At 41.7% G+C, this 10,801-nt stretch overlaps 1 protein-coding gene and 1 long non-coding RNA gene across 6 annotated transcripts in view; one reads left to right on the forward strand and one right to left on the reverse strand.

The window, feature by feature from the left end:
• The window catches only part of KRABD1 (KRAB domain containing 1), a 7,894-nt gene extending 167 nt beyond the window's left edge, over window positions 1-7,727 (forward strand). For 2 of the 5 annotated variants that reach the window (XM_039837444.1, XM_039837445.1), the window contains exons 2-5: window positions 4,299-4,379; window positions 6,185-6,311; window positions 6,894-7,001; window positions 7,469-7,727. In XM_039837444.1, coding sequence (XP_039693378.1) covers window positions 4,344-4,379; window positions 6,185-6,311; window positions 6,894-7,001; window positions 7,469-7,581 — 384 coding nt within the window. In that variant the 5' untranslated portion in view covers window positions 4,299-4,343 and the 3' untranslated portion in view covers window positions 7,582-7,727. Of the gene's footprint in view, window positions 1-2,697; window positions 2,952-3,150; window positions 3,307-4,298; window positions 4,380-6,184; window positions 6,312-6,893; window positions 7,002-7,468 lie in introns of those variants that run through there. The other 3 variants (XM_039837442.1, XM_039837443.1, XM_039837446.1) reach the window with 3 other exon arrangements.
• Window positions 619-2,517, reverse strand: LOC120582226 (uncharacterized). The gene is made up of 2 exons (XR_005647511.1): window positions 1,846-2,517; window positions 619-1,374 (listed from the first exon to the last, which is right to left on the reverse strand). It is a non-coding gene; the product is annotated as an uncharacterized LOC120582226 (long non-coding RNA).
• Window positions 7,728-10,801: the final 3,074 nt, after the last annotated feature.

Below are 10,801 nucleotides of genomic sequence, written 5' to 3' on the forward strand. Positions count from 1 at the left end.
CACAGGCACTCCTCTGGGCAGATTCAGCCCTATAGGTTTGGATTTGGAATCTGAGCTAAGAAAAGGTGGCCCTTCCTATGGGCAGAGGCAGCCTTACACCAGGATGTGTAGTTTGTAAAGCGTAACAGCCTAGGTTTCAGCCTCTACTTTCTTTCTGGAAAAACTGCACAACTGTATGTGGAAGCCTTGCATATGGCCCCAGAAACAACAGGTAGCCAGCCTTGTTGACATCATGAGAGCAAGAAGGAAAAGAGTAGAGTCAAGAGAATTGGAGCTGTAACACTGACAGCATGAACTCAAAGACTGAACTACCTACAGAGTTTTCAATTCAATGAACCAATAAATTCTCTTTATGCCCATAATTCAGATTTTCTATTGTAAGTAAAAGCATCCAATGTGATGCAGTCAACTAGGGTTTCTAGGTCCCCAATATGCTAAAAAGACTGGTCTATTAAGTCAGAACAGCCCCCTGCCCCCATGAGCATTCTTTCTTATGTTCCTTTCAGGGGTGGGCTTAGAGGCCCATGAAAAGAGAAATTTCTCCAACAAGCAGAATCTGGGGCAGTCACTTTGCCTTACCAAGAACTCACTCCACTGCCAGGATAGTGATTCAATGAAATGCATTGCTCTATCCCTGTTGAATAATATATATTATTATTTAGGATCAGGGACTACTAATACTGCTTTCTCTTTTCTAAATGGGAGATTTTATTTTGGTTATTCAATTTCATCCTTACACTTCTGATGTGTTGGGGGAGGGGAAGGGTGTGGATAAACGTATTATTATTTCACAGGTTGGAGGATCATGGGAATATCGTTGAGACTTAAACTAGATAAATGGCTATCACTCACCTTGTTCATAGAGCCAGGTACAAGGCTATGACTTGAAGTTGTCTTTCCGGGAGATGTGTGTCCTGTGGTACAGTATGTTAGGTAGTAGATACTACTGGATTGTATATATTGTAAGAAAGATTTGTAGGTTGCTGGATATCAAAGGAGTAGATTCTCGTGGATACCTGTTCTTATCTGTCTACTCTTTCTCCTGCTACTGCATCTCTTCCCTGTGGAAGAACCAGTTCTTCAACTCTCCAAACACATGACTCTAGTGATGCAGGACAATTAATTATAGTACCCCAATCTTCTGACCACAGAGGTTAGCAAATGACCCAGGTGAGGCTAATCATTCCTGGTCCCATAGCCTGAAAGAATGGTCCAGGGATGGGCACATGTCCAAGCCAGGCCAATCAGAATTTTCTCTGGTACTTTGCTAGGTAGAGCTGTCAGGGAAAATCTTTTGTACATCAGGCCACATTACTCAAAGGATGGAGGTCCAGAGTGGTCTGAGTCTTGCTCTTGGTCATATGGAGAAAGCATCTGCACAAGGAGAGAATCCAAAAAGGAGAGATCAAGATATTTTGGCAAGAAGCATCTTAAAGCAAATGGATGCATAAGAATTTGTAAAATGTGTAAAAATTTATTTAAATATGTGTGCCCTGAAAGCTTAATATATATACCTTATGTTTATAGGTTATTACATGATTACAACTAAACATTCGAATTCAATAATATTAAAATTGCATTAACTTTATGTTAGGGACAGTGATGTTTTGCTGAAACTAAATTGCTGTTCTAAAATGATGATTATACTACCCACTATGAGGTAGATTCTGATTTTGTCTTGGCAAACCTACCCAACTATGTATCTTGTGATGACTTGTTTTCTTCATGGAGGGAGTGAGATCCTAACCCCTGCTTTCCCATATTTAAAGGTCTTTTGGGAGTGATCAGAGGAGCTCCTATAAATGTCTCGGGTTATGCAACCACTGAGAACTTGAGATAAATGACCTTGAAAAGATGTGACCTGGATTCCACACAAGGGCCTCATGGATTCTGATGAAGTGTTGGCCTCAGTAGGATATGGCCGAGGGATGGATGTTTCCTCTGGACCCAGCTTTCTTGATAGTGTGGTTGTTTTGTGGGAAACAATGGCTGAACCTAAGTGTGAAAAAAGAGGTGTAAATTTTGAGCCTCGTGTGGGGCATCTCAGTGGCCTGGATAGGAACTAGGTAAATGAGGACATCCGGCAGTGGTGGACGAGTGAATTTCGCTGAACCGGTCCGGACAGTCTAACACAGGTATGCAGGACTGTGTGGCAGGCTTCTAGGTGAGGCCTGGCCTCATTTCGTCCTGCTCCTGATCCTCCCTCATTCATGGTGGCTCTCCCTGTTAAGGACCAAAAAGCACGGCCTTTTTGACATCCCGAGTCTTCTGGGTATGGAATAAGATCGCTGCTTTATTCCTCGACTTTCATTCACTCAGCAAACGTTTCGGAGACTCTTCTGTCCTGTGGTCCCCACCCTGTCCAGTCCAGCCCTTCAGCCCTGCTCTGATCTAACGCCGAGCTCCAGATTGCTCTTCCAGGCCCCGCAGGAAGGGACTCACTGGCTGGTGGGAAATCCACATCGCAGGGGCTGGACCTGTCTGGGCCGGCAGCAGGCTTCCGCTTCCAAGGGAGAAGGACGACCTATGCTCATTGGTTCGTCTGGGCCCTGTCCCTTCACCCGAAGTCCAATGGAGTGAATGCTGCGCTTCTGGCTCCGGCCTTAGACTCCGTCCCCTTTCGGGGAGGCCAGGTGAACGGGCAGAGCCCGGGACCCACGACTCGGAACCGGGAGGCTGGGAGGAAGAATGAAACTTATTTCGCGCGCGGTCGCTTTTCCTCAGGCTTGTCTCGCGGGAACTAAAAGGAGGAACCACAGAGATGTGCGGTCCTCCAAGATTACTAGAGGGAATTTCAGGGAAGGCCTAGGTTGGCCGTTCGATGTGTTGAAGAACTTCCGGCGCAGCCATTGTTATCCTCTAACGTCCGAGAGTTCGGTTTGTGGGGATCGGTGAGTGGTCGGTAAAACCTCTGCTCGCTGCGAAGCCGCAGCGGCCGCTCAGAGCCCACGGTGAGCGGGTCTGGCTTGGTCTGAGACGACGGGAAGGAGCCGCGGGGAGACGAGCGTGGCTCCCGTTGCCGCCGCGGTCCTCGCGCCAACCTCCGCGCTCGACTCGGTTGTGTCGACAGGGGGCGCCGGAGGGCCCGGGACGTTGGCTTTAGGCTCTTGCCCCTGGTTTCTCGTCCCCAGGACAGCCCCCGGCCTATTCAAATTGGGTACTGACACAAAATCGAATGCTGACAGCGAGGTCCTCAAAAAGCTTTAACGGCGCTCCAGGACACGCTGTCAACAGAAATCACGCCCCGTGGCCGCGCCAGTCCGCTCTTGCCCTGGCTGCGGAGACCCCAGCCGGACCCCTCGGCCTGTATATGATTTAACGCTTTTTCTCCCTTTTCAGGTGGTCCCAGGAAATCGGTCGATGATCACTTTATTTATTCGCCTGGCCTGGTGTAAACCCGGTCTGGAAGCTTATTACTGACCCTAGAGCAGTCAAAGTTTTGAGAATCCTGAAATGGTGGTTTTTTTTTTTTTTCCTCTCCAAGATGGAGGCTACTTAGCGTGTAAATTTGGAGAATGTGGAGCCCTGGATTTGCATTGGCCCATATGAATGTTTAAAAAACTCATGACAAGTCATATCTATCAAGCGCCTAATCTGTGTCCGATGTTTAGCGTATAATTTCCTATGTACAGTATTAGAAATATAGGAAGATTTTTTGACAAGGTCTCTTCACATCCTTTATTTCTAATTACATTCTCTTAACTGGTACTCGTTGTCATAACCTAATTGTTAAGGTTTGTGCTCAGATTAAATTTTTGGTCTCTGCTATTGGCGAAGTGTGTTGGGTTGTGATTTGTTTACCATTGGGCCTTTATTTACACTTCAGGTCTATAGCTGTGGTTTTCCCCATAGGAAAGTAGGAAGGAGTGTTATATAGAGTGGCCTTTGCAGCTGTTTGTTGTACTTCCAGGTGATTTACTTTTCACAAATTGTCAACTGTACAGATCAGACCTTTTTGCTTAAGTCTTTTTGTTTAATCTGTCAATTTTATTAAGAATCCACTGTAAAAGACATTTATCACAAAGATAGAACAGTATCATGACTTAAAAGAATTAGAGTACACGACTGTTTACTCAGTATGAGTCACTGCTTTTTTATCCTAGGACAGAAACTGTCCATGAGTTTAGCAGTATGCCTGTTATCTCACCACTGTGAGATGAGTATTGTCACTGATACAGGGCAATATCTGATGAATAGTAGTAGTTCAGGTAGCCTCAAAACAGGATGGGTCAGATGTTGGGTGCAGGAGTTATGGTCAGTAGAGTTATTGTTACTAATACTTCTTACTTTACCTTCAGCTCCTGAAACTTACCTTTCTCCAAGACTGGAATAAAAGAGGTCAGATGATGACAGCATTGTCTTTAACAGCAAGGCCCCAGGTGAGCTGGATTTCCTCTGCCTATGCACATAGTCATGTGTGTGTATGTCTATTTGTGTGTGTGTGTGTGTGTGTGTGTGTGTATATATATTATATATATATATATAATATATATATACACACAAAAGGCATATTTAAGAATATATATACACACAATTATATGCATGTATACTTTTATATATGCCTATGTAAATATACATCTATAAATTTTATGCATATGTAAGTATATACATGTGTATATAAATATGTAATTTTATATATGCATGTATAAAATACGTAAATTTACTTTCTCATTGAGATTTAACTTACAATACAAATCTGAACTGTATAGCTTACTTTTGAGAAATCTCTACACCTGTATGACTGTCATTCATGTTAAGACATAGAACATTATCGGTACCTCAGCAGGCTCCCTTATGCACCATCCCAAGCAGTCCACCCCAAAGTTGGCCATTATTCTGACCCCCATCACTATTTATTAATTTTATTTGTTCTTGAACTTCATATAAAGGGAATAGTTCAATGTGTACCATTTTGTATCTGCCTACTTTTGTTCAACATTATGCTTATGAACTTTACTCATGTCGTTGCACTTAGTAGTTCTTTTTTTTAATTGCTGAATGTTTTTCCATTACATGATTATGCTACATTTTATTTATTCATTTTTTTTATAGATGGACATTTTGATCATTTTCATTTCTTGATTACGATGAAAAAGAATGCAGTGAACATTCTTAAACATGCCTTTTGGTGGACATATGCACTCATTTCTCTTGGGTGTATCTTTAGGAGTCAAATTGCTAGGGCATAGGGTATATACATTTGGTTAGTTTTAGTAGCTGCTGCCCAGCAATTTTCTGAAATGGTTGTTCCAATTTTTACTTTTATCAGCAGTATATGAGAGTTCCAGTTGCTCCACATCCTTGCTAACACTTGTCATTCTTTCTTAATATCTCATTGAGGCCTTTAAATTTCCTTTTCCCCAATGGGCAGTGATGCGAAGCACTATTTCATGTGTTTTGGCTACATGGATCTCCTCTTATGTGAAGTCCCTGTTCAGATTTTTTCCTCTTTTTTTCATTACATTGCATGTCATTTTTTTCCTCCAAGTTTTTAGTTCTTTATTATGGATGTGATTTCTTCGTCAGTTATACGTATTATGAAATATCCTCTCCCGGTCTGTGGCTCGCTTTTTCACTCTCTTAGTGGTGTCCTTTAAGTAACAGACTTTCCTCTAGCCTATCCCAAGAATTATTTCTCTGTGCCTCTCTAACCTTACTGCCTCCGCATGTGAGTAGGGGGTCACTGACAGATCTGGGAGCTTTGTGCCTGGAGTAGTTGGCAAAGAGAGGAGAATGAGGGAATAACTGGGATGAAAGTAGAATAAAGAAATGACAGTAAAATGAGCAGCCCAAATAATCACCCAACTATGTTATAAAATGGGGAGGGCTTAGAGATAAGGTGTGAGCCATATCCAATTATGTTAGTTCTCCTTTTATATATGTACTTTCATGCCCAGGACCAAGCCCCGCTCCTATGTAGTAGTCTCTTTGGAGGTCACATATGTTCAGAGCTCATAGTGGAGATGTGTTTGGTTCCAACTGGGAAAGTATGCTGAACCCTGGCTGGCTGTCTGCCTTTAGTTTGCGTCCTCCTCCACACCTTCCAAGTTTCACACAACTCAGGCACATGAGGATCCCAATACTAAATACATATCATTGTAGGTGCCCTTCCCAGGCTTCTAGTGGACAGTTTTGACCATCACTAAAGTCTTCAAGCTGAGAGACCAAGACCTTTTCGTTTCAGGAATCTTTGACTTTTGAGGACGTGGCTGTGTACTTCACTGAGGAGGAATGGGCCAGCCTGGTACCTGCTCAGAGGGCCTTGTACAGGGATGTGATGCTGGAGAACTATGGGGCTTTGGCCTTCCTAGGTAAGGCCTCTGTCACTGGTCTCTGCCTGGGCCCTCAGAAGTTCAAGGGCTCTCTTATAATGATTAGCTGACCCCAAATGGCAGTGTCAAGAGTTGCCAGGTACAGAGAGCTCTGGAGTCTGTTTGACCTACAAGAAGGCTTTCCTTCTTTTCCATCATAAAAGCTACCCTCCCTCCCTACCTGCCTTAGAGGTGATTCTCTGGGTACAGCAGGACCTGAGCTATATTTTGGTACCCTCATCCTAGCATTAAACCTCCAGATTATCTCGAGAGGACTCAACCCCTTAGGTTTCCTGTGGGGATTGCTCCTAGGAGCCATGTGTCTGTTTTCCCACAGTGGGCATTTTCTGTCCTCTAACAAAGAAGGTAAGAAATTTTGTTTTCCTTTAAATAGAAATTTGCATCTCAAGGTGTTTCAGGCTCCTTTGGGAGCACTATCCGGAGGTTCCTTCCCAGGACCCCTCCCTGTACCTCTTTAGGGTACCTCTAGCTCAGTTCACCCGGGAATTACTCTCCTCACCTCTGGCTCTTCTTGCAGCTACGGGCTGAGATTGACCTCTGTTGTGTCTTCTTCCCCTCAAGCAGCACCATCTACTACCAAACCAGCTCTGATCTATCAGCTGGAACAAGAGAAAGAGCTGTGTTTCTCTGAGTCACAGGAAGCCCTGAGCGGGAGAGCAAGCCTTGCAGGTGAGTTAAGCAAGGGATACCCTTTCCAGCTCTGTCTTTTTCTTTGTGTTTATTTCATCAGAATTAAAGATACGCATTCTCTGTGCCCAGCATCATGGAGTACATTGGGCTCCTTGATCACACTCTGACTGGTCTGTTATTCATTGTTTCTCGTCCCTTTAAACTGTAATATACAACATCCTCCAGTATTTTACAAACTGGGCTGCTTTTATCCCTGGGGACGTGTGGAAACATTTTTCTAAATATTTTACTGGTTATGTGTGATCACCTTTTTCCAGTTTTCCCCAGTTTTACAGAATTGATAAATTCACTACAGTATTATTATCTTGTCCACTAACCAACAGAACAAATAGAAAGATGTATTTTTGCTTTTCATGATAATTAATATATTGAAATTTTTAAATCTTTTTTTTATATTGAAATACTTTAAGGTAGATTACAAATATTATGATTTTTCTTCCCTTTAGGATACATGTCAAAAATAAGAAGATGTACCTACTTAGCTAAAATAATATCACATGCAATAAAATTAAAAATTCTGCAAAATCATCACTTATGGGAAGACAGGACAAAGGCTTAATTCTTTAAATACCAGTTTTCAAAGTAAGAAGTTGATGTAAGAGAGCCTTCTTAAATGATGTGAAATGTGTATTTTGTTTTTCTTTAGACACATGGATGTCCACACATTTAATGTTTTACAATTCATTAAAATTATTCATATTGGTATATGACTCTCATGTCCTTTTTTAAAACTGCTTTATTGAGGTGTAAATCACAAACTATACAATCACCTATTTAAAGTGTACAGTTCAGCGGTATTTAGTATATTCAGAGTTGTGTAAGTATTATCTCATTTACTTTTAGAACATTTTTGTCACCCAAAGAAGGAAACCTGGTATCCATTAGCAGTCACTCTCCATCTCTCTTCCCCCAACACTCAGTTTTAGGTAGCCACTTACTTACTTTCTGTAGTTTCTATAGATTTATCTATTGTGGATATTTGGTATTAACAGAATCATTGGTATATGGTCATTTGCAATTGGCTGTCACGTAACATGTTTTCAAGGTTCTTTCGTTTTTGTAACATGTACCAGTACTCCATTGCTTTTTATGTGTGAGTACTATCGGATGGATAGTACCATGTTTTGCTTATCTATTCATCAGTTGATAGACATTTGGATTATTTCTACCAGTGTGCTATTTTTAAGCCACTAAATTTGTGATAATTTATTATGGCAGTGATATTAAACTATTATAGTTGTCTCTTTAAAAGTTTAGGTAATGTTATATAGAAATACAAGTGATATTTTTATTTTGAGTTTATAACCATCCATCTCTTAAACTACTAATTCTAATAATTTATATGTCAGTTACTGTAGACTTAAATCATCTACAAATAATCACAGTTTTATTTGTCTTTCTAATCTTCATACTTTTAATTTATTTTTATTGTCTTATTACACTTGCTAGAGCCTCTCATACACTGTTGAATAGCAGTGATGGTATTCATTCCTAGTCTTAATAATTTCATCACTAGGTATGATCTTCACTCTAAATTTTTATAGCCTTTATAAGGTGAAGGGAGATCTGTTTTTTCCTAATTTAGTAAATTTTTCTCCTTAATTTATAATTAGGAAATAGAAGAAGGTTGAATTTTATCAAATGCTATTTTAAGTCTGTTGAGATGATCATATGATTTTTCTCCTTAATCTGTTAATGTGGCCAATTACATTGCCAGGGAGAAAGAAAAGAGGCTGTTGTTTTGACAATGTTTTCAAATATGCCCTGTTGCCAAGAAAGACATTCCTTTTTGGGGGAGAGTTTTGAGGGCTTATTCCTTTCACTTCCTGCCATGCCTCCAAATGCCACCCTTATGTAGGTGGGCCTTTCTTGTCCTTCAAACCCAACAGAAAGTGTAGCTTCCTGTTTGGTGAAGTCCAGAGATGACCCTGATCCAACTCAACCTCATGCGCATCATTCTGTTCCCTTTGACTAGAATGCCGCCCCTTTCCCCATTGCCCACTTGGAGAACTCCTCATCCTAAACACTCAGCTGGCTTGGAAGTTCTGGAAGTCTTAGCTCACCTATTCAGGCAGGTTTAATTCTTCCTTCTCTCGGTGTCAAGAGCAACCTGCTTGTTCCTTTCTGATAGCTCTATTCATATTACTTGTGGGCAGACGACTGTGTTCTAGTCATCTTCGTCACCCTAGCCCCTTACACAGATCTTGGCTCATAGGAGATACTTAATGTTGAATCTAGAAGTGAGTCAGTGAAATGATTTCTGCAATCAGTAGATACAGTATATACTGGACAGTTCAATGACTTTAACATTAGTTCATTCATCAAATATTAAGTTCATTCTCTGTGCCAGGCATCAGGATAGGTGCCAAGATTCTATCTGTGAATAAGTTAGTCATGGCATCCATCGTCCTGTGCTCAGGAAAACCCTTAAAAAAGATAAGCAGTGATATATAGTAGAAAGCAAGGACTCCAGCAAGAAATAGTTTCATGAATCTCATCCACCCACACTGTAACGGTCAGCTGGCAGTAAATGAGAGTGGAGTGAGACTTGCTCAGGTTAAGGTCTATAAAATGCCTTGACGAGAGATTGCTGAACTAGAGCCTGTTAGGAAGTTAGGAGGCTCTCAAGGCATAGTGGGCTCATAGCCACAGATCTTCCTGGTGAGGAACAGATGGTGGGATCACTGTACTCGTTGCCTTGAATTTGTCTTAGCTCTGTCTCCACCCTTGTGAAGCTAGGGCATTATTCAGTAGCTAGGAAAAGCCCAAGGCTGACTCAAGGCAGAGAACAGCTTCCATGTGGAATGTTGGCCACACGGTGGTGCTATTCACTTCTTCAGATCCTCACTATTTAAAAAGTGTCAAATCCTGCCCGCCATTCTTGAAGCAGTACATTTCCTCCTTTGTATTCTTTCCGAGGAAATCACTGTCCATGACTGGTGAGAGCCATTTGGGATACCCATTATCTGAATTCTCAGAGTTCGTCTTCAGTATGGTTGGCTAAACAGGGACTCCTGACCTTGAGAAGAAGCAGTTGGCATTAGGAAGCATGTTGAGCTGATGCTGCCCTTCCTTCATTCTCTAGATTGCTGCTTGGGTACAGGAACAAGGTAAGAGAATTATCACGGCTTTATCGAAGGCTGTAAGAGCAAAGCCTTGGTAAGGGTAGAAGAGGAGACAGCTGTCACTCGATGAGCACCTGTTAAGTGTTAAGCTCCTTACGTTCCTTGTCTACTTAAAATTCTCTGATAACATTCACGAAGCAGGCATTATTCCTGTGTTATAGATGAGGACACTGAGGCTGGATGGTACATTATTTGTCCAAGGTTAAATAGCCAAAACTAGTGAAATTCAGTTTTTAAATAATAGCATTTACGAAACAAATACAGAATAATATGTTAATTTAAATGAACATCTATTGTCATATTTTTATGTTGAAGTAACAACACACGTATAATACTTTGTTATATATTATTATGGGAATTTTGGGGTATGATATGGCTTTTGGGGGGCCTGGATCGGCTCTCTAAGAGCATGTCCTACCTGTATCACTGAACTTTTGCCCCAATAATGCTGTGTAACAAACCTCTCCAAGACTTGGTGGCTTCCAGCCACAACGTTTATTCTCATGACTGTGGGTTGGCTGGGCTTGGCTCCAAGCAGTGGGTTGGGGTAGGTCTGTCCTACGTGTCTCATTCCAGGACTCTGACTGGAGGACAGTGGCTACCCAGGGCTTATTCTTTATGTGATGACCTGCCAGAATGAAAACCAAACAAGAC

This window comes from Pteropus medius, unplaced genomic scaffold (genome assembly GCF_902729225.1).
Source record: "Pteropus medius unplaced genomic scaffold, Ma_sr-lr_union100, whole genome shotgun sequence".
Lineage (NCBI taxonomy): Eukaryota > Metazoa > Chordata > Mammalia > Chiroptera > Pteropodidae > Pteropus > Pteropus medius.